This window comes from Epinephelus fuscoguttatus, linkage group LG2 (assembly GCF_011397635.1).
Source record: "Epinephelus fuscoguttatus linkage group LG2, E.fuscoguttatus.final_Chr_v1".
Lineage (NCBI taxonomy): Eukaryota > Metazoa > Chordata > Actinopteri > Perciformes > Serranidae > Epinephelus > Epinephelus fuscoguttatus.
In genome coordinates this window covers 2,594,481-2,614,219 of record NC_064753.1, presented here as the reverse complement: position 1 = coordinate 2,614,219, position 19,739 = coordinate 2,594,481, and the positions used below count along the sequence as shown (strand labels likewise).

The window sequence follows — 19,739 nt, the reverse complement described above, 5'->3', positions numbered from 1 at the left end:
CAGAATGAATTTTCTTCCAATAATTGACAGGGGGTGCAAGGGGAATCATCGAGCACACAAAGGTAATTCTGGGCAAGACATTAATTTTTACAATGGCGATGCGGGCTTGAAGAGAGTTTGGTAGGCTGGTCCATCTGTCTAGATCGGATTTAACTTTATTCCAAATTTCCAAGTAGTTGTGGGAGACAATGCGATTCAGGATTGGGAAAATATGAACTCCAAGATATTTAAATTGTTCTACAACAGGAATATTGGGTGAAAATTGTAGTGCTTTAGCTGGGTCATTAAGGGGTAATAGGACAGACTTATTCCAATTAATTTTGAAACCAGATAGATCGCCAAAATCACTACAGATGGTGAGCAGAGTATTAAGGGATTGGACCGGGTTCTCCATAAACACAAGCACATCATCAGCATATAACGTCAGATGATGAGAGGTGCGGCCAACTGAAATGGGCTGTATGGTAGCAGATTGACGGATCATCTGGGCTTAGGGTTCTAGAGAGAGCACGAACAGCGGCAACCTTGCCGGGAGGACCTGGAGACAGGAAACAGAGCAGATGACAACTGACCAGCAAGAACTAAAGCAGAGGACTTTGAGTACAGAACCTTGATCATATGTACAAAATTCCTGCGAAACCCCATTTTTTCTAACACAGCCCACAAAAAAGGCCATTCCAGCTTATCAAAGGCCTTCATGGCATCCAATGAAAGAACTACAGATGGTGTATTTTTACCCGCTGCAGTATCCACTATATGAAGGAGGCGTCTAACATTATCAGCAGTCATCCTGCCTTTAATAAACCCCGTCTGGTCACAATGAACTAACGTGGACATGTGATCTTGGATGCGTCTGGCAAGCACTTTTGCATAAATTTTAAGATCAGCGTTCAGCAAACTGAGAGGTCTATAGCTGGCGTAGTCAACTGGGTCCTTATCTTTCTTTAACAATAAAGAAATTAGTGCAAGGTTAACATCTCTTGAAAAACCTTCTTCATCTACTGATGTTCTTACCATATCTAACATTTGTGGGCCAAGTTTGTCCCAAAATGTGACATAAAGCTCGGGAGGTATCCCATCGAAACCTGGAGATTTATTCCTTTGCATAGCAAGTGCTGCCCCCTTCAGTTCTTCCAAGGAAATCAGAGCATCCAGATTTGCAGCATCATCCTCTAAAAGCCTTGGAAGGTCTATCTGATCAAGAAAATTAGCACACCTAGCACACCTATCACCTATCCGCTTGAATTTCCGACTGATATAAGTTAGAATAAAAGGTTCTGAAGGTTTCATTCACTGTAAAAAAAAAAAAATGTAAAAAAAACGGTAAATGACTGGCAGCTACGGCTGCCAAACAAAAACCGTCAAATAAAAGTAAAATATTGTAATTCAAATAAAGTTCAAAAACATTAAATTTACAGAAATTGTCATTAAAAGTTCTGCAGGAAAACACTGTTATTTTACAGATTTTTACTAAATTATTACAGTCAAACACCTTCAATAAAGTGATAATTCTCAAGTTTTTGCAAAAAAATACTGTCATTTTACAGATCTTTACTTAATTGTTATAATTAAACACCTTCAATAAAGTGATAATTCTAAAATTTCTGCAGAAAAGTACTGTTATTTTACAGTTTTTTTTACTACATTATTATAATCGAACACCTTCAATAAAGTGGTAATTCTCAAGATTTTGCAGAAAAATACTGTTATTTTACAGATTTTTACTAAATTATTATAATCAAACACCTTCAATAAAGTGGTAATTCTCAAGATTTTGCAGAAAAATACTGTTATTTTACAGATTTTTACTAAATTATTATAATGAAACACCTTCAATAAAGTGATAATTATAAAATTTCTGTAGAAAAATACCGTTATTTTACAGATTTTTACTAAATTATTATAATCAGACACCTTCAATAAAGTCATAATTTTAATTTTTCTGCAGAAAAATACTGTTATTTTACAGATTTTTACAAAATTATTAAGATCAAACAGCTTCAATAAAGTGACAATTCTAAAATTTCTGAAGAAAAATACTGTAATTTTACAGATTTTTTTTACTAAATTATTATAATCAAACACCTTCAATAAACCCCAAAACACCTTTAAAATGCGGTCAAATGACTGGCAGCAATGGCTGCCAAACAAAAACTGTAAAATGAAAGTAAAATATCCTGAAAATGCTTACATTTACAGACATTTTCATTAAAGGTTCTGCAGAAAATTCCATAATTTGACAGATTTTTCCTAAATTATTACAAACGCCTTCAATAAAGTGTCAACACATGCTTAAGATTGTAAAATAACAAAGTAAGAAGTCTGAATACACTGCATAAAACAGATTAAAATTATCTGTAACTTGCAGTGTTTGTTTAGATGTAAAATAATGTAAAAAAAAAAAAAAAAAAAACTGTAGAAGTACAAACTCCAATATTCAATGATTCAGTTTTTTGTAGAATTACAGAATTTTTTTGTCGAATTTAACATTTTAACTACTGCACTGATTAATAGCAGACTTTTTTTCCAATCCTCATAAAATATAATCTTTAAGATTATTGTGAAATATCCTCAACTGAAAATATACTTAAGAAATACAAAGTAGATACATCTAAAGATTTTCAGTTTCAATTAAAGTGGGGAGGGGAAACATAATTTCAAATAAAGTACAAACCACAACTGATTCTAAAACCGTTTATTTAAAGTATTCAGATGTAAATTTACAATATCAACCAATTATTTACAAACAGTTCTTCAGAGCCCCCCAGGAGGTACTGAAAAACTAAAAAATATATTTCTCCATGTCTCTATTTTGTCTGTTAGCATTACTATCATGATGAGTTCATAATTTCACCTTTGAAACAGGTGGAGAGTCATTGACAGGGTGGTGGTCTGCTGTTTTTAGCTTGTTTTTTCCTGTTCAATTTTCTGTTATTTTCTACAATATTCTCCTGACCCCTGGGGGTTCTGTAAACTGTAGTTCTGGTAATATTTGTGGACAAGCATATTTTAATTTAGAATCCTACCTATACAGTGCATTAAGTAAAAACAAAACATAACACAAAAGGTCAATGAATCTGTACCAGAAGTGACAGTGCAGCAAGGCAGATAACGAGGAATCCTCCTCCAAATTGGCAGCAATCAGTTGGATCTTTTGTGCATCTGCAAGGAAAAAGGGACACAATAAGATTAGCTGAGAAGTACTTCCTGTAAAAAGTAGGATTTCAGGGTTTTTTTACCATTTCTTTTAACATGCTTAAAGAAATATTTCACTTTACATGAAAATACAGTCAGTACTCACTTTCATGCTCTTTCATGCTGTTAAAAGTTTCTAGTCCAAAAAACACTCCTGGAGTTTCACAGTTGTAGCATTTTCCCAAACAATTGCATTAAACAGTGACTACATTTCAAACGTGAAAAACATTTTTAAAATGCCTCCAGGTCTGGTCTGGTGTAATCCAAATCTCCCAAAGCCCCAACAAGCAGAGTTGACTTATTTACACCATGTTTTCAGGCCAGAATTCTCAGGTTCTTAGCTCTGAGTCATGTTCAAGCTCACCTACGGTTCATACTAGGGCTGTCAAAATTGCTCAAAAATGACGTTCGAATATTCCTTCTAAAAATAACTCATAGGTTCGAACCATTCAAAAAAAAATTTTCGCATTATGTCCACAAGAAGGCAAACTAATACAAGGAAACATACTTGTATATGTATTAATACAAGGAAATGTAACTACTTGTAGGTATTTTTATTTCAACATAAACGTTTTTGAAAACATTTACATACCTACACATTAAAACACATAAAACAATTATCTATACCATTACGTTATAAACGACCGTGGACCTCTTGCTCGCCCCCCCTCTCTGACCCGTCACGCCAGGGCCACACGGCCCGCAGAAGCGCTGCGAATAGCCTCGAAGCGCTGCCAGTTTCCTTTCGGCGCCCATGTTAACCGATTGTGTCATCCACAGCGTGACCGGCTCGCGCCCTGCAGCGATTGTTTCGGCGTCTGGTCTATTTTCTGTGCGAGCTGCGAGAGAATGTGTCAAGCAGTGCGTTCAGTGCAGCGGCCCAGGCCAACGCCCACTCACAAGATAAAAATAAAGTTAGTTCTTTTATCGCTATTGGTGGAAATGTCTTGCGAATGTACTTTTATGAGATCATCAACCCCGTAAACCACTTTCTTTCATTATTACATCCCCGCATTACATCGATAGCAAGGTCTGATGTAATGCGGGGATGTTATAAAATTATTACATCGATAGCAAGGTCTGATGTAATACGGGGATGTTTTAAAATTATTGAAATAGTCTAACAAAACACATGCATACTTTTTTGTAGCTTAAAACCTTTTGGTTACGTGTCCCCCTTTTATCTTCAGAACTACTTTTTCTCCGGTAAGCTACGGGCCATTTCTCAGAGCAGGAGGCTCGCTGACAGTAGTGGCACCATCACATCAGAGCTACAGATGGTCAGCGTTTCACACAACTTCATGTCCAAAAACCTGAACTATCCCTTTAAAATCTGTATGTGGAGTGCCCTCTACAGGTTGAAACCCGCCTATTACATTTGAATTTTATCTGGAGGCAGATGACGTATTTGGAGGCACCTCACAGTGCACCCCACACTCAATAAAAATCATAATTAATAATATCACAATCACAATCACAATCTAAGCTTTGGAATAGTGGTCACATCTTACATACTGCAGTTGATACTTACCAGTGATGGTCTAGGGTGCCTGTTCTCCCCCGTAAGCCCTGCTCCAATGCTTGTCCTAAAAAATATAAGCAAGTTTCTCATCATTAGCAGTCATCAGTGTTGGAGGTGAGAATATAAATTGTACTCATAATGAACCAGGCAGTTGCACATACATAACAAGGCTGTGTCAAAGACTGTATTACATCTTTGTAACTTTCTCCAAGACAAGCACAAGCAGTATCATATAGAGCTGCAACAATATGAGTCAACACAGAGCTGGCGAGTTCAGCGCGCAGGCTGCGTGGAGGAATACATGACGTGAGTCGGTTAGTTCCAGGTAAACTTTTTCCCGACCAATTAATGCACTGGAAAAAATAGTATTCATGGCGTACACTTAAACTGTGGTATTATTTTGAGATGGGAGTTCTTGTAGGCAGTGAAAATACACTGTTTGCCTGGCTGCACTCTGCGTGCTGTGGGTAACTGAGAGAGAGCAGAGAGCAATCTACTACATCTAATATACTTAGAGGCTATTTGTACATCATACAACCCCACTTTAAAAAAACTGAACTATCACTTTAAGCCCAGGAAAACAATATTATGATCTAAAAAATCTGACAACATAACAATATCTAGTCTCATATCACAATAAGATCTATTATCGGTACATTGTCCAGCCCTATTGGAACAGAACTTGAATGAAGAAAATGTATGATTGAAAAAAATATTTTTGCTTATTTTAAAGGCTTAAAGGGATGCATAACAATGCCATTTTCACTGTATTTCCATTTCCTATGAAACTGTATGGTAAGTGTTAGTGTGGTAACACATTATAGCTTATAATCATAAATAATAATGAGCAAATAAAAAAATGTGAGTGACATCCCTCAAGGCAGGTTTGCCGGTTTTATTGGAGGTATTAAGAAGTAATAAAAGAGCTGATACCACAATGCATTTTTTCATTTCAACAATGCATATTGCCACATTTTGATATCACTGTCTTTATGTCAGGATAACATAAATACTCACTGGCTCTGAAGATCTTGTGGCAGGAGCTTTTTCATTCCCAAAATTTCTGGATCATGAGGAAAACACACACAGATACACAAACATTATCAACCACTGGCTTACTGTTGGAGACATGGGCATGCAAAGTACTACTCAACAGCTTCACAGAAAACATTCTCATTGTAACTGATCTGAACTTGCTTTCATGAAACAAATCCAATACTGTATGTCTTGCCTCTGTTTGTCATCTGTCCCTGGGTTTAATTATGCACCCACCATTCAGTGATATCTTGTCACTCCTGGTTCTTCAGCCTTCTTGTGATCTCACAGGTGATGCACTGCAAGGGGTCCTTTACTGTGTGAAATACAGTTTGGACAAAGTGAAGAATATGGTAAATGGACTGTACTTATATAACACCTTTCTAGTCTTATCAACCACTCAAAGTGCTCTAAATTCATGTCTATCATTTACCCATTCACACACTCATAGCGGGTGCTAGGGGTGCCAACCAGCTCATCAGGAGGATCTACATTAATCATTTACACACATACTTTCACATGCTCTGTCTCTATCTGTCAATTATGTCTCTCTCTGTACATATATGTACATACATAGACACATACATATATATACTGTGTGTATATGTATTATGTATATACAGTACATATATGTACTCTCTCTCTCTCTCTCTCTCTCTCACAAACACACACACACACACACACACACACACACACACACACACAGCTCCAAAAGGCAATTTTATGAAAAAGGGGCATGTTTTGGTGAAATTCTTAAGTTGTGTCTATATCAACCCCCTAACGTTTCGAAGACCATTACGGTTTGCGTTATACAGTAACGTTACTTTAAGCTTACATCTTAAATTCGTTCACCAACAGTGCTGAACGTTATGTTATAGCTGAGTCGTAAATTAACGTTAGGTTAACTCAGCAACAACCAACTGTAACGTAACGTAATGTTAATGTCATTACAAAGAATTGCTGCCTACAAACAGAACAAGCAAAGCCTCCCGACTACTCTCCATTCAATATTAACGTTATGTTTTGCTGGCATTAATCATGCCAACAAGCTAACGTTATAACGTTAGCTAACTTCAATGTTAACTTACCTGTAACATTAACGTTAGCTAATTTAGCTAGTATCCTGACGGTTACAGACAGTAATTGACATGAAATTACAAACAATAACGTTATGTTAGGTTATCAACTTACAGAAAATATAACAGGGAATGGTTTCTTACCTGATGTCGCCAGAATAATAATAATAAGGTGAAGTTCATGTAGTTAGAAGACGAAACAGATCCCGCCGGACCCTTCCGTTGTCTCCATATTCCATTTTTTTTTGTTCTCCGTTAACAATGACAAGCCACGACTCACTAAATAACCAAGCATGTGTAAAATAAGCCAGTTATTAATCTAGGTAACGTTATTCGATGGGCAGTCAGTCGCGCCGATGTCCCGCAGCAGTCATTCAAACTGACGTATTTTCAAATTAAGGCGCGCAGAGTTGTCATTGGACAGTTCTTCTTCTTCTTCTTTGTCTTCTTCTTCTGTGTTTAAGTTGGCATCTAAATTTTTGCATTACCGTATAGCCAAGGGTTTATATGTGCCTTGGTGAAACTATAAAATAATAAACACGGAGGCTCCAGTAACTTAAGGACGACTTCTCCCTTTTTCCCAGTCAAAAGCAAACATTGCATATACCCCTTCCGCTCTTTCACCCTTCACAATAAGAGCCCATAACAGGAAACTCAAAATCATCAATCATAGGTTAGTAACTACTGTACTCTTATTACTGTAGTTAGTACTGTACTGTACCCCCCCCCCCCCCCCCAAATAAATAAATAAATTAAATAACGTTCCCCTACATCCCTCATCGCATAGGCTGTTATATTTAATTGATTGTCCAAATGTTTTTTCATTGCAGTGTATGAATACAATTTTTTTTATTAGTCCTGTCCAGTGATCTAAGACAGATTAAAATTTACTACTATCCTCTATTAAATGGAGAAACCTCCGTCCTTCTCTGTTGAATGACTGCGTATGATGTTTTGTTTGTCAGTTATTACGGAGATCTTTCCAGGCTTTCTATCGTTTGTATGGGTTGCTGTGGATGCTGTATCACCACCCAGAAATATTTTACTCACTCTGTTCATGTTTTCTTTTAATGATATCTTGTTTTTTGTTAAGTTTTGGGCATGTGGGCTGAAGCACACCCGAAGTAGAAACTTATCGCAGATAGATGTTTTCTACACCCTAATATCACAACCCTAACCCTAACTTAGACTTTACAGAAAAACATTAGATTGTTAGTATGGAAATAAACCTTAATATAATGACCTACATGTTTAATTACAGACATTGAATGTGAAAGTACATATAGGCTAAATATAAAATTAATAAGATTTACCATTAATTTACAGAGAAAAACATTACATTGTTAATACGGAAATAAACTTTAATATAACGAGCTACATGTTCAGTTACAGAGATTGAATATAAAAGTACATATAAATATAAAACTAAGATCTACTGTTAATTTACAGAGAAAAACATTAGATTGTTAGTACAGAAATAAACCTTAATATAACAAGCTACATGTTTAATTACAGATATTGAATGTAAAAGTACATATAAATGTAAAACTAATAAGATTTACCGTTAAATTACAGAGAAAAACATTAGATTGTTAGTATAGAAAAAAACCTTAATATAACGAGCTACATGTTTAATTACAGAGACTGAATGTAAAAGTACATATGAATATAAAAACAATAAGATTTATCTTTAATTTACAGAGAAAAACTTTAGATTGTTAGTATAGAAATAAACCATAAATATAATGTGCTACATGTTTAATTACAGACAATTATTGTCATTTTACATAAATTTGACTGTAATTTAAGAAAGCAGAAAGATAATGTATAATTAATACAGTAAATTTTCTGTAAAAAAATGAGAAATGAACATAGTTTGTCATTACTGGTATGACACTTTAAAAAAACAGATGGGTTCTTAATTTACAGATAATATCTGTAATTTTACAGTTTTGTATACTATTTTTAAAAGACAGAAAACTACTGTAAAATCAGTTGTGACATTACCCGTACACAACCTAATGGATGGAATATCTGCAAAAGATTCATTGGTTCTGATTCTAGAAGCCAAAAGATGGCTGGGCCTCGAACCTTGAAAATAATATTGTTGTCTAGTCCTGTGTGTCAGGAACTCAGACTGTTGTTTAAGAATGTTATTTATTTCCTTCTTAATAATGTCACGTTGTATTTCAATGTGTCTGGAATAATTTGTTTGCAATATCGAATCCAATCTAGCAAAGTCTGTCTTTAAGTTTTGTAATGTAGCAGCTCTAACTTTGCGCATATTCGAAGAAAATAATCTGGGATCTTCCACTGAGCCCACACTGAGCCCATGTCTAAAAAATCCTGTAATTGAATGTTAAACTGTGATTTATAATCTTCATTTCCCAACAATGAGGAGTGAAGCGCCATCTAGCTGCTTTTTTAGATAAACTACCAATGAAGACATTGCTGAGGACCCCTTTATGATCCGAAAGTGCCATAGGAAGAAGAGTAACATTATTAATATTTTGAAACAGCTGAGGTGAAGAGAAAAGAAAATCTATCCTTGAAGAGGTTTTGTGCCTGGCCGAGAAAAAGCTGAAATCTGTCAATGTAGGATTAAAAGTACGCCAGACATCCATCAATCCTAAACTCTCCACCCAGGCCTGCAAGGCTGCAGTCGCTAGCTCCTGGTCCTTATTAGCAGTCGCAGTAGACCTCTCAGATGCCTGCCAGACAGTATGCATATCAGCACCAACAATAAACGAATATTCAGTCAGTTGCAGCATTTCTTGAGTGAGTGCGCTATAAAATTCTTCATCAAATTTGATGGGGGCATAGGCTGAGATAATAGCTACCTTTCTCCCAAAAATTTCTACTTTAGCAATTATTTTACTTTACTTTTACCCATTATTGTGTGCCCATGTGTCCAAAACTTTAATTTTCAAATTACACTTACAAACGATGGCTACTCCTCTGCTTTTTGAATCTGCTGAAGAAGCTGCTATGGTGTGATAAAATCTGTTGGCCATGCGAGCTGAGTCCTTCTTTAACAGGTGCGTTTCCTGAAGTAAAGCTATGTCTATTCTCCTTCGTTTCAGCAGAGTTAAGACACTCGTTCGTTTGTGAGGTATATTCAAACCATCACAATTCCACACCAGGATTGATAATTCACCCATTAAATGCATTATACTCCAAATACTGCTCACTGATCTAGATAAAGTGGTTGATAGTAGGTATAGATAGGATCTCCTCATATCAAACAACATACATTTCCGTGCATGTTCCCTGAAATATAAAAAGACACATCCCTCCCAATATTCCTAAAAACCCCAAGGTGGCACCATAACCCCAATAACAAAACCAATACACCCAAAAACATAATATTAACACATACAAAACAATAAAGAAAACAAATGTTTTTATGATGATCCGCGATTGGTACAAACATAGGGCCACGAAAGAGCAGAACCCAACCCAATACTTAATTAACACAGTAAACGCTGAGTAAATATAATAGGCAAAAAAGAAAAGAAAACAACAGCAGTAATCTTCCATACCAAGATCCGAACATAACAGTCCAGCCCCGGCATGTTGACTCAATAAAATAAAAACAATAGCTGTAAACTTCCTAACCAAAATCCGAACATAACAGTCCAGCCCCAGCATGTTGACTTAATAAAATAAACAAAAACAACAGCTGCAATCTTATTTACCAAAATCTGACTATATCAGTCCAATCCCCATGTTGACTTAATAAAATAAACAAAAACAACAGCTGTAATCTTCTTTACCAAAACCAAATATATCAGTCCAGTCCCCGCATGTTGACTTAATAAAATGAACGAAAACAGAGGGAGAGAGAGCATCCCAGTCTCACATCCATAGGGAAATATAAAGAGTGCAATCCGGGCAGTGGGCTATAAGTCTGCAGTAAATCAGTCAGTGAATGAGACAAACAGAATAAAATAAAATGGATCCAATCCAATGGATCCTTTGAGACTTTAAATCCAAGAAAACTGTCCACATATCAATAACCATGAGCCGGTTAACGTGCCTCGTAATGTCAGTGAAGGAAGGAAGCTGACATAGCATTAGCAGCCAGGATTAAGTTAGCTTGTAGCTCTCCCATGGTTAGCAACTTGTCAACAAACAAGCAGCGTTGTAGAGTAAGGATGTAGTGAAAACATACCGGGTAACGTGCAGCCGTTAAAGCTGGTTGTGGATATAGTTACCAGCTAGTTATCCACATCACCATCCTCCACCTGGGCCTGTCCTCTCAGCAACGACGTGATATATTCCTCAGCTTTCCTCGAAGATTGGAAGACTTCCACCGCACCAGCCTTGGATTTGACCTTGAGGGTAGCCGGATAAATCAGGAAGAACTTGATGCCACCGGCTCTTGCTTGATCCATGGCTGTGGAGAAGGCCAAACGACGCCTCACTGTGTGAGCGCTGTAATCCGGTAGAAAGTGTAGTTTCCGACCATCAATGACAGGAGGATTCCTTCTTGCAGCTGCGAGGATGTCTTGTCTGACTGTGTACCGAAGGCAGCAGAAAATCAGAGTGCGGCCCGTCACGTTTGCAGCCCCGGTACGGTTGTAGATGCGGTGCGCCCTCATAATCTCTCCCTGGAGGTTGCTAAGAGAGGGGAACCACTGCGGCAGGTTTTGAGTAAGAAACTGGATGGCATTAGATCTCTCCGTCCCCCCCAATCCACTAATCCTCACATTACAGCGTCTACTCCAGTCCTCCATGTCTGCTAACTTAGCACGCATCGCTGCCAGCCCGGTGTCATGCTCAGCTAGCTTGCCGGAGTTAGCTCCCACGTTAGCACGCAGTGTGCTAACCTCATTTCTGATTTTGCCGATTTCCTTCTTTTGCAGCGTAAAGTCCGCTCGAATACCAGACACCTCTCCCTGAAGATTGTCGAGGCGTGCATCAAAACCAGCCAAACGGGTGTCCATACAAGCAATACGAGCGTCTATTTTTCCCAGCACGCTGTCCACACTGGTTAGCCTCAATAGCACAGTGTCCATTTTAGCTTCCAACTCGGCCATTGCGCCCTTCCCCGATCTCAAAATTACCATCAGGCGAAGCCTGTCCTGTATGAAAACGTTGTGGCTCCTTACTCAACATAAAAATAGCTTGTTGTCTGAGAAAAAGTCACTCAAACGGTTTTTATAAACAAAATTGTAATTGATGGGCTGAGGAGCTGAAATCTAGGCAGCCATCTTGTGCAACCGCTCACCGGAAGTCGGTAAATGATAAGTGAACTGTCACCACAATGTACTTGTTTGGAAGTACAGCTACATGTCTACTGCTGTAGCAGACAAGTGGTGTGAATGTAATGTAATTGTAATGTAAGAAGAATCAAAAAAATTTGATGTGGACCAAAAATGTACAATGATATTTATATTGCACAATTATAAATAAATGTCAACGGTACTATGCCTCACTCAAGGGGCACCATTTGTTGGGACCTGACCTAGTAACAGGCCTCCAATCGAAATATCACAATGGATATTTAACATAATTAATAATTATTATTAAAATTATTAATTATTTACAAGAGCGATTTTGATACTATAATTGGAGGCCTGTTACGAGGTCTGGTCCTAACACAGCAAACATAGCTAGCCTAAGTAGTCATGTCCACAAGCCCCTTTATATCACGATGAACATCATTCACAAAGCATCAGTAAAAAACACGAACGGTATCACTCACCATCAGAAGAACTGTTGGAGCTGAACTTGTCCTGTTTCCCTGCGCGCGTTGGGTTAGATAGCTGGTGGTGTTCAGTTTTGCATTTGTGTATCCATCCTCTTCTTGGTGTACATAATATACTTTTATCCTTAGCGTAAAGACACTACCAAGATCTTGCAGGTTCCTTGCTAGACTTTTGGAAACTAATAGCTCCCTCCCCAGCAACAGGATTGGCTTTTAACATTAGGCTGTGTATAATGCTAGCTTGACCTTTGATCACAAGTCAAGTGTGTTTACTCTTCACCTTTCCCACAATGGCTCCTCTCCCAGTTTTGCCAATCCATACAAGTAATCCCAAACTCAATTATTCTGTCACGCGGCATGTATACCTGCAATGCCACCGGGACACTGGCAATGCAACGTATTTTCTACCTGTTGGGCGCCATGTGACTTCATTCATTTGTGCACTACTCTGGCCATAAAAACATGTTTTCAGAGAACGAAACAATCATCAAAGAACAAAACTTCCTTCACAGTACCGACCTTACCAAGCCTAGCTCAACTACTAGCAAGTAAGCAGACAACAGACATGTACCATCCCAGTGACATCGCCAGCTGGCTTGTGTAAAGATGGCTGCGTCCTGCTGGTGAAAACATGAAATACAATCTAGTTGTCCAGCAAATCTAGATGGATACCAAGTTTGATCAGTCATTTTTGCCTATAAGGTGAAAATCAAACAAACCACAGTCATTTTGTTCTGTGTTTCATTTCCTCTTTAAGGTAACCCCATCATCCAAGTAAATGTAAATAATGGCCACCATTTCCCAGTTCCATCTCTTCACTTGTATGTTCCTGTTTCTCAGCCACCTCCCTCTCTGTCCTTGTGTCTCACCTATTTTCCCATAATAAACTAGTGAGTGACTGACCAAAGGTCTTCCCTGCCAGGCTCTAACCCCTGTGAGCTAAGCTGCCTGGCCCTGGGTCACAACTTCTACTACAACTTTGGTCGTGTGCTCGATGGCACAGCCTGTGACAAGGAGCCTGGAGGACTGTGTGTCAACGGACGCTGCCTGGTGAGTGGCAACAATACTGGATGTGTGTGTTGATGTTTTCTTAACATAGCCTACATGTTGATGTTGTTCCCCACTTCCCATTCCCATATTCATTTCCCAAGTTTTAATTGAAGGATAATCTTATTGCCCCTCAACATACAGTATAAACACACGAGTCTGCTGGATAATTTTACAATGATAAAGGGTTAATGGTATGGATGTCAAATGTAGTTATTTCCACTTTGTTTTTACAAACAAAAAAAAAACACTTTTCTTTTGCTAGTTTGGTGTGGTGGTTCAAAACCATAGTTTCCAAATTCATCCAAAATTGATCAAAACTCAACTTGAGGGATTTAAAAGCTCTCATCATTGAGATAAGAAGATGGCCGCAGCGGGAGTGAGCCGGTCTGAGTCATGGTCTGCTTCCCTTTTTCATCTTAAACTTGTGGCTATGCATTGCTTGATATTAAGTTACATTTAACAAATTAGTAGGACTAACCTAACAAGGCGCGTGACTGGCTTGACTAAGGGACAGATTTACTCTTCATATCTTTAAGGAAATCAAATCGCCAACAACTGATCAAACAATGGATCCAATCCAAATGAAGTCTCTGCGCGACACCATCGATCAAGTTAAACAGGATTTAATGACTTACTTTGACACTAAAGTTGATCCGATCTTTGGCACCTTGAGTGGTATGGAGAGATCCCTGTCCACATTAGGGGATCATTTGTCTCTACTAACGTGTCGGAGTAAATGAGGACAATCTGACGGATCTCTCTACCCGGGTCAAACAACTTGAAAATGATAATAAATACCTGGTTGATAAGGCCGAGGATCTTGAAAATCGGAGCAGATCTGCAAATCTCCACTTTCTCGGGATACCAGAGGCCGCAGAGGGCTGTGACATTCTTGGATTTATGGCTGGTCTGATCCCTCAACTCCTGGGCAAAGACGACTTTCCCACACCGCCGGCTATCGAGAGGGCACACCGCACTCCTGTCCCAAAGTCCACTCAAACGAGAGACCCAGTCTTAGGCCTATCTTGATCAAGTTACTCCACTTTCAAGATAAATTAAAGATCCTGCACCTAGCTCATGGAAAAAAAGATCTGACTTTTATCGGCAGGCGCATCTTCATTTACCCGGACTATAGCACTAACTTGACGAGGAAACGTAAAGCCTTCAACACAGTTAAACGGAGGCTCCGGTCTCGAATATTCCCTTCGTTATCCTTGCACTCTGAGTGTTGTAGTTGATGGAGAAAAACGACTTTTCAGTGACCACAAAGCTGCTGAAGCTGCCTTCATAACATCCATGAACTCCTCCATGAACTCTCCTGTATAGCCTACTGATCAGTAAACTTTTTTGTTGTTTGCCTTTCTCTTCCCTCTTTTCTTATTCTGCCATGTCGTTTCCGCAGCCATTCTACTATGAGCTAATTATGGTTACTGACTTCTTAATTCAAGCGCATCTAAAACATCTTCTCTGTTATTTTGGCTGCTAATCTAAGTTGATGTATGAAGTTGATGCTTACTGGTAGTGTTTGCTGTAAGCTGTCTAGCCGCCGTAAAAAGGAAGTGTAGTGTCGTAAAAAGTCGTATTGACTCTACTAAGTCTCCCCTGTATTTGGGAGGCAGAACTTGTTTTGCTCCTATTAAGGATTTTTTTTTGTTTGTTTGTCTTATCTTGATTAAATATGCATTTTCTATTTTTTGTATTTATTTTTCCTATATGTGGTCATAAGTAGTGCCCTTAATAATTTCAAAATGACCTGCTAAAGGCACTTGACCTAATATGTCAATGCAGGTTTTGTTTTGTGCCACTGTAATGTCTTCGCTTTGAAGCAGGCCAAGCTCAGGAGTGAGCTCTTTCATTTCTTTGGTTTACTCACCAAAAACCCTGGGCATGGGGACCTGGGTTAATAGGCTAGTCTTGTGTTTGTTTCCTGTTGTCTTGTATTGCCTTTGTGTGTGTGAATCTGTTATGTATTTCGTTGTGTTTTGTGTGTCTAATTGTAATGACTATTTATTTAGTAATTTTGAGTCCTACAATCTACTTCCCTTGACTTTTTCAGTTTTACTATGTCTGATCATTGGTGTTACTCTCTTAAACTTTAAAAATCAAATTGGACAAATAAATGATAAAGGTCTGAAAATAATTCATCTAAACATCAAAAGTCTTCTACCTAAAATTGACATGCTTCGAGCATGGGTTGAGCAGTATAAACCCGTTGTTACTTTATCTGAAACTTGGCTCACAACAAAATTTCTAACAATGAAATTGAACTTGCTGATTATGTCTTATATAGGGTTGATAGAGGTGCAAGAGGAGGTGGTGTATCCACATGTGTCTTCAAATTTGGTCTCAGAGTTAATTATGCCAGATATCGAACCCCCGCATTTTGAGTGCATTTTTGTAAAAATAACTCTGCATGCGAATAAGTATATAACTATTGGAAATATATATCGACCTCTGTCTGCACCTGCTGAATCTATAAATAACATGATCTCTACCAGTAATTCTATTAAATTCACAAATGAAATTATACTACTAGGTGATTTCAACAAAAATTGGCTTTATAAATCTGCTACTAAAGATAAAAATAGTTTTGGAAACCTGAATCTAACCCAGTTAATCAGTGAACCCACCCATGTTACATTAACGTGTCAGTCTCTACTTGACTGGATACTAGTCTCTCATCCAAACAGATTCCTAAAATCAAGAATTATGTCTGATTGTTTTAGTGACCATGCAATTGTGTACTGTATATGGAAAATTAAACTGCCTAAATTACCTCCCAAACTAATTACAATTAGACAATATAAAAAAACTAAATGTAGATCAATTTATTAATGATATAACTGCAATTAACTGGGATAGGTATCAGTTAATACCAGATGTCCAGGATGCGTGGGACTTTTTACATTCTGAACTGAATACAGTTATTGACAAACATGCTCCTCTGAAAACTACCAAAGTAAAAGGCAGGCACCTTCCCTGAATAAGCGCTGACTTAATTAGTCTTTTCAGACAGAGAGATGCTGCATAGGCCACATTTCATAAGTGTAAGAATCCTGTTGATTGGGATGAATACAGGATGCTACGAAATTTGTTTGAAAAATTAATTTATAATCAATTGTCATGCTATCTTAATGAAAACAATATCCTGTCACCTTTTCAGTCTGGCTTTCGTTCAAATCACTCTACAATTACTGCACTGCTAAAACTAACTAACGATATTCTCACTGCTTCGAACACTTCTGAACTAACTGGTGCAATTTTCATTGATTTGACTAAGGCTTTTGACTTGGTTAATCATTGCATTCTTCTGGATAAACTTCACTCTATTGGCCTTTCACACACTGCATTACTCTGGTTCAACTCATACCTTCACAACACAAAACAATGTGTTGTTATTAATGGAAACAAATCTGACACTTTAACTCAACAGTATGGTGTGCCTCAAGGATCAACGCTTGGTCCACTTCTTTTCTCCATATTTATTAATGATCTTCCCTCTATTTGTAAGTGTTCTGTTCAGCTTTATGCTGATGATACGGTTATACTGTATATACATCACATACAAATATAGTACAGATTGAAGCAGACGTACAGTCTGATTTTAATAACTTACAACACTGGCTTGCAGTTAATAAGTTACTCCTCAATAAAACTAAATCAAATACTATGATTTTTGGCACTCAACAGAACATCAAATCTAAATGCAAAACACATTCATGTCGTATTTCCTGTCTGGATGGCACTACATTGCAGAAAGTTGAACACATCAAATACAAGGGCCTATACCTTAATTCTGAGGTTTCTTTTAAATACCCTATTAATCACATTGTACATAAAATTATTTATAGTCTTGGTCTCCTTTTCTGTTCCAGTCACTGTCTTCCACTTATGGACAGAAAAAAGATTGCTCTTCAACTTATATTGCCAATAATGGATTATGCTGATTCTGTGTATTGCATTGCTTCTAATACCTGTCTTGCTCCTCTTACTATAGTTTGTAATAGATTGTGTAGATTTATTCTTAACTGCTCATTCACAACTCATCACTGCACAATGTATGAATTCTTGAATTGCCCACACCTCAGATAAGAAGACAGATTCACTGGTTGCAGTTTATCTTCAAATGTGTTCATTTCAACTATCCTTTTTATTTAAAACAGCATTTGGTTCCTTTCTCCTCCACTCATCACTTAAGACATACTGTACAGCTTTTCTTTTCAGTACTTAATGTTTCAAAGTCCACATCAAAAAAAGCTTTTATGTTTAAAGCACCTTCTGACTGGAATAATTTACCAGTAAATATTTGCTCCATTTCATCTTTCAGACTGTTTAAACATGCCTTGGCAACTCATTTTCATACCAGCTGTACATATAGACTATAACACCTTTTCAATTTTATCTCATTTCCAATATTATCTCATTTGTTATTCTTCTCTCTTTACTGAACCACTCAATTTCACTGATATTTTACAGTAATGCTTGGCTATATTTTGAATGATCATTACTTTCCGTTATTCATTATGTTGTAATTGTAGGCTCTGTATGACTTTGTTGTTTGTTTTGTGTTTTTTTTTTGTTGTTGTTTGTTTGGTTGTTTGTTTCTGTTTTGTTCTGTTGTGTTTATCTTGGCTGTATGAGTGTAATGTTTTTGTGGTATTTTGTTCAGGACCCCCTTGAAAACGAGATCTAAAATTACCTAAAATAAACCTAAAAGGCTTATCCAAACTAAACTTATAATATAGACTGTTTTTATTGCTTCAAGATAACAGAGGGGCAATTTGTTTATCATTTATGTACATTTGTAACAGTCTATGATGCCAGTTCAAAACTCCTCAGAAGGAGAGATATGTCATTGACTACAAGACCCATAAGCCATCGGGCCAATCACTGGATACTCTGTTACCCTTTAGCCTCTCTTCTAAGGCTAAAGGGTAACAGAGTATCCAATCACTGGATACTCTGTTACCCTTTAGCCTTAGAAGAGAGGCAGGCCTTTCTTTTCATCATAGGCCCTGTTGGCTATTGCAGGTTGTGGAGAGGACATGAAATCCTCTATTGACTCAAGTGAGGTGTCAGTCAAAAGGTCAGAGTCCAGCTGCCATTTTGATACCAAGCTCTCGCCAATATTTACATGCAAACATGAGTTACTGCGTACAGTCAGAAGAAAAATATGAACATTTGAAATAATGCAATGGCAGTTTGTGGATATCTATCGATGTAATAATGTGTTTGGATGAAATATTTTTGCTGGATTTAGATTGTCTGGGCATTTGGAAGGGTATGAGGACCATTTTAATTGGTATTTTATTGATCTGTGGATTGTAATAAGGCATAATAGGTAAGTTTCTGTCCTGGCCACAGCACTGAAATGGCTCTGGTCAGGGTCACAAATGACCTTCTGATGACAGCGGACACTGGCTCCCCATCCCTCCTAATACTTCTGGATCTTACAGCTGCATTTGACACTGCAGACCACAACATCCTCCCTCACCGCCTGCATTCCACCATCAGCCTAACTGATACCATCCACAAGTGGTCCACATCCTACCTCGCTGGGCGAACTGAGTATGTTGCATTGGGAGAGGCAAAATCACAAGTCTACCATGTCACCTGTGGTGTCCCTCAAGGCTCGGTGCTGGGTCCTACCCTCTTCACTCTCTATATGTTTCCCCTCGGCCATGTTATCAGCAGGCATGGCATATCATTCCATTCTTATGCTGACGACACACAACTCTACCTGCAGACAGATCCCACCCCCTCTGCACTCCTGCCATCTGCCTCACTCACTACCTGCCTGGAGGAGATAAAGGCGTGGATGAAGCTGAATTTCTTACAACTTAACAGCTCCAAGACTGAAGCCATCCTTGTTGGCACCCAGGGTCCAAAACTAACACTTGCCACCCGCCAATTACGGATAGATTTTGTCTCTGGTTGCTAAATTTTTAAGACCACTTGCCACTCTGGCGAGATATTTTTTTACCATCGAAAAATGCATTTTTTGTTACTGGAGAACGATGCTGGTATTGGCTGGTTTCCTGGCAGAGTAATGTGTATTTCAGGCAGAGACGATCTTTGGTCATGTAAGTGCGTCAGTCGAGCCGAGGTGGATAGCTGTTAGGCTCGTTGGCGAGGCGCAGCTGTGAGG

At 38.0% G+C, this 19,739-nt stretch overlaps 1 protein-coding gene across 2 annotated transcripts in view; it reads left to right on the top strand.

Moving 5' to 3' along the window:
* adamtsl5 (ADAMTS like 5) overlaps positions 1-19,739 on the top strand; it is a 186,466-nt gene that overhangs the window by 85,797 nt on the left and 80,930 nt on the right. For both annotated transcript variants that reach the window (XM_049603092.1, XM_049603086.1), the window contains exon 6: positions 13,464-13,591. In XM_049603092.1, the coding sequence (XP_049459049.1) occupies positions 13,464-13,591 (128 nt within the window). The remainder of the gene's footprint in view (positions 1-13,463; positions 13,592-19,739) is intronic.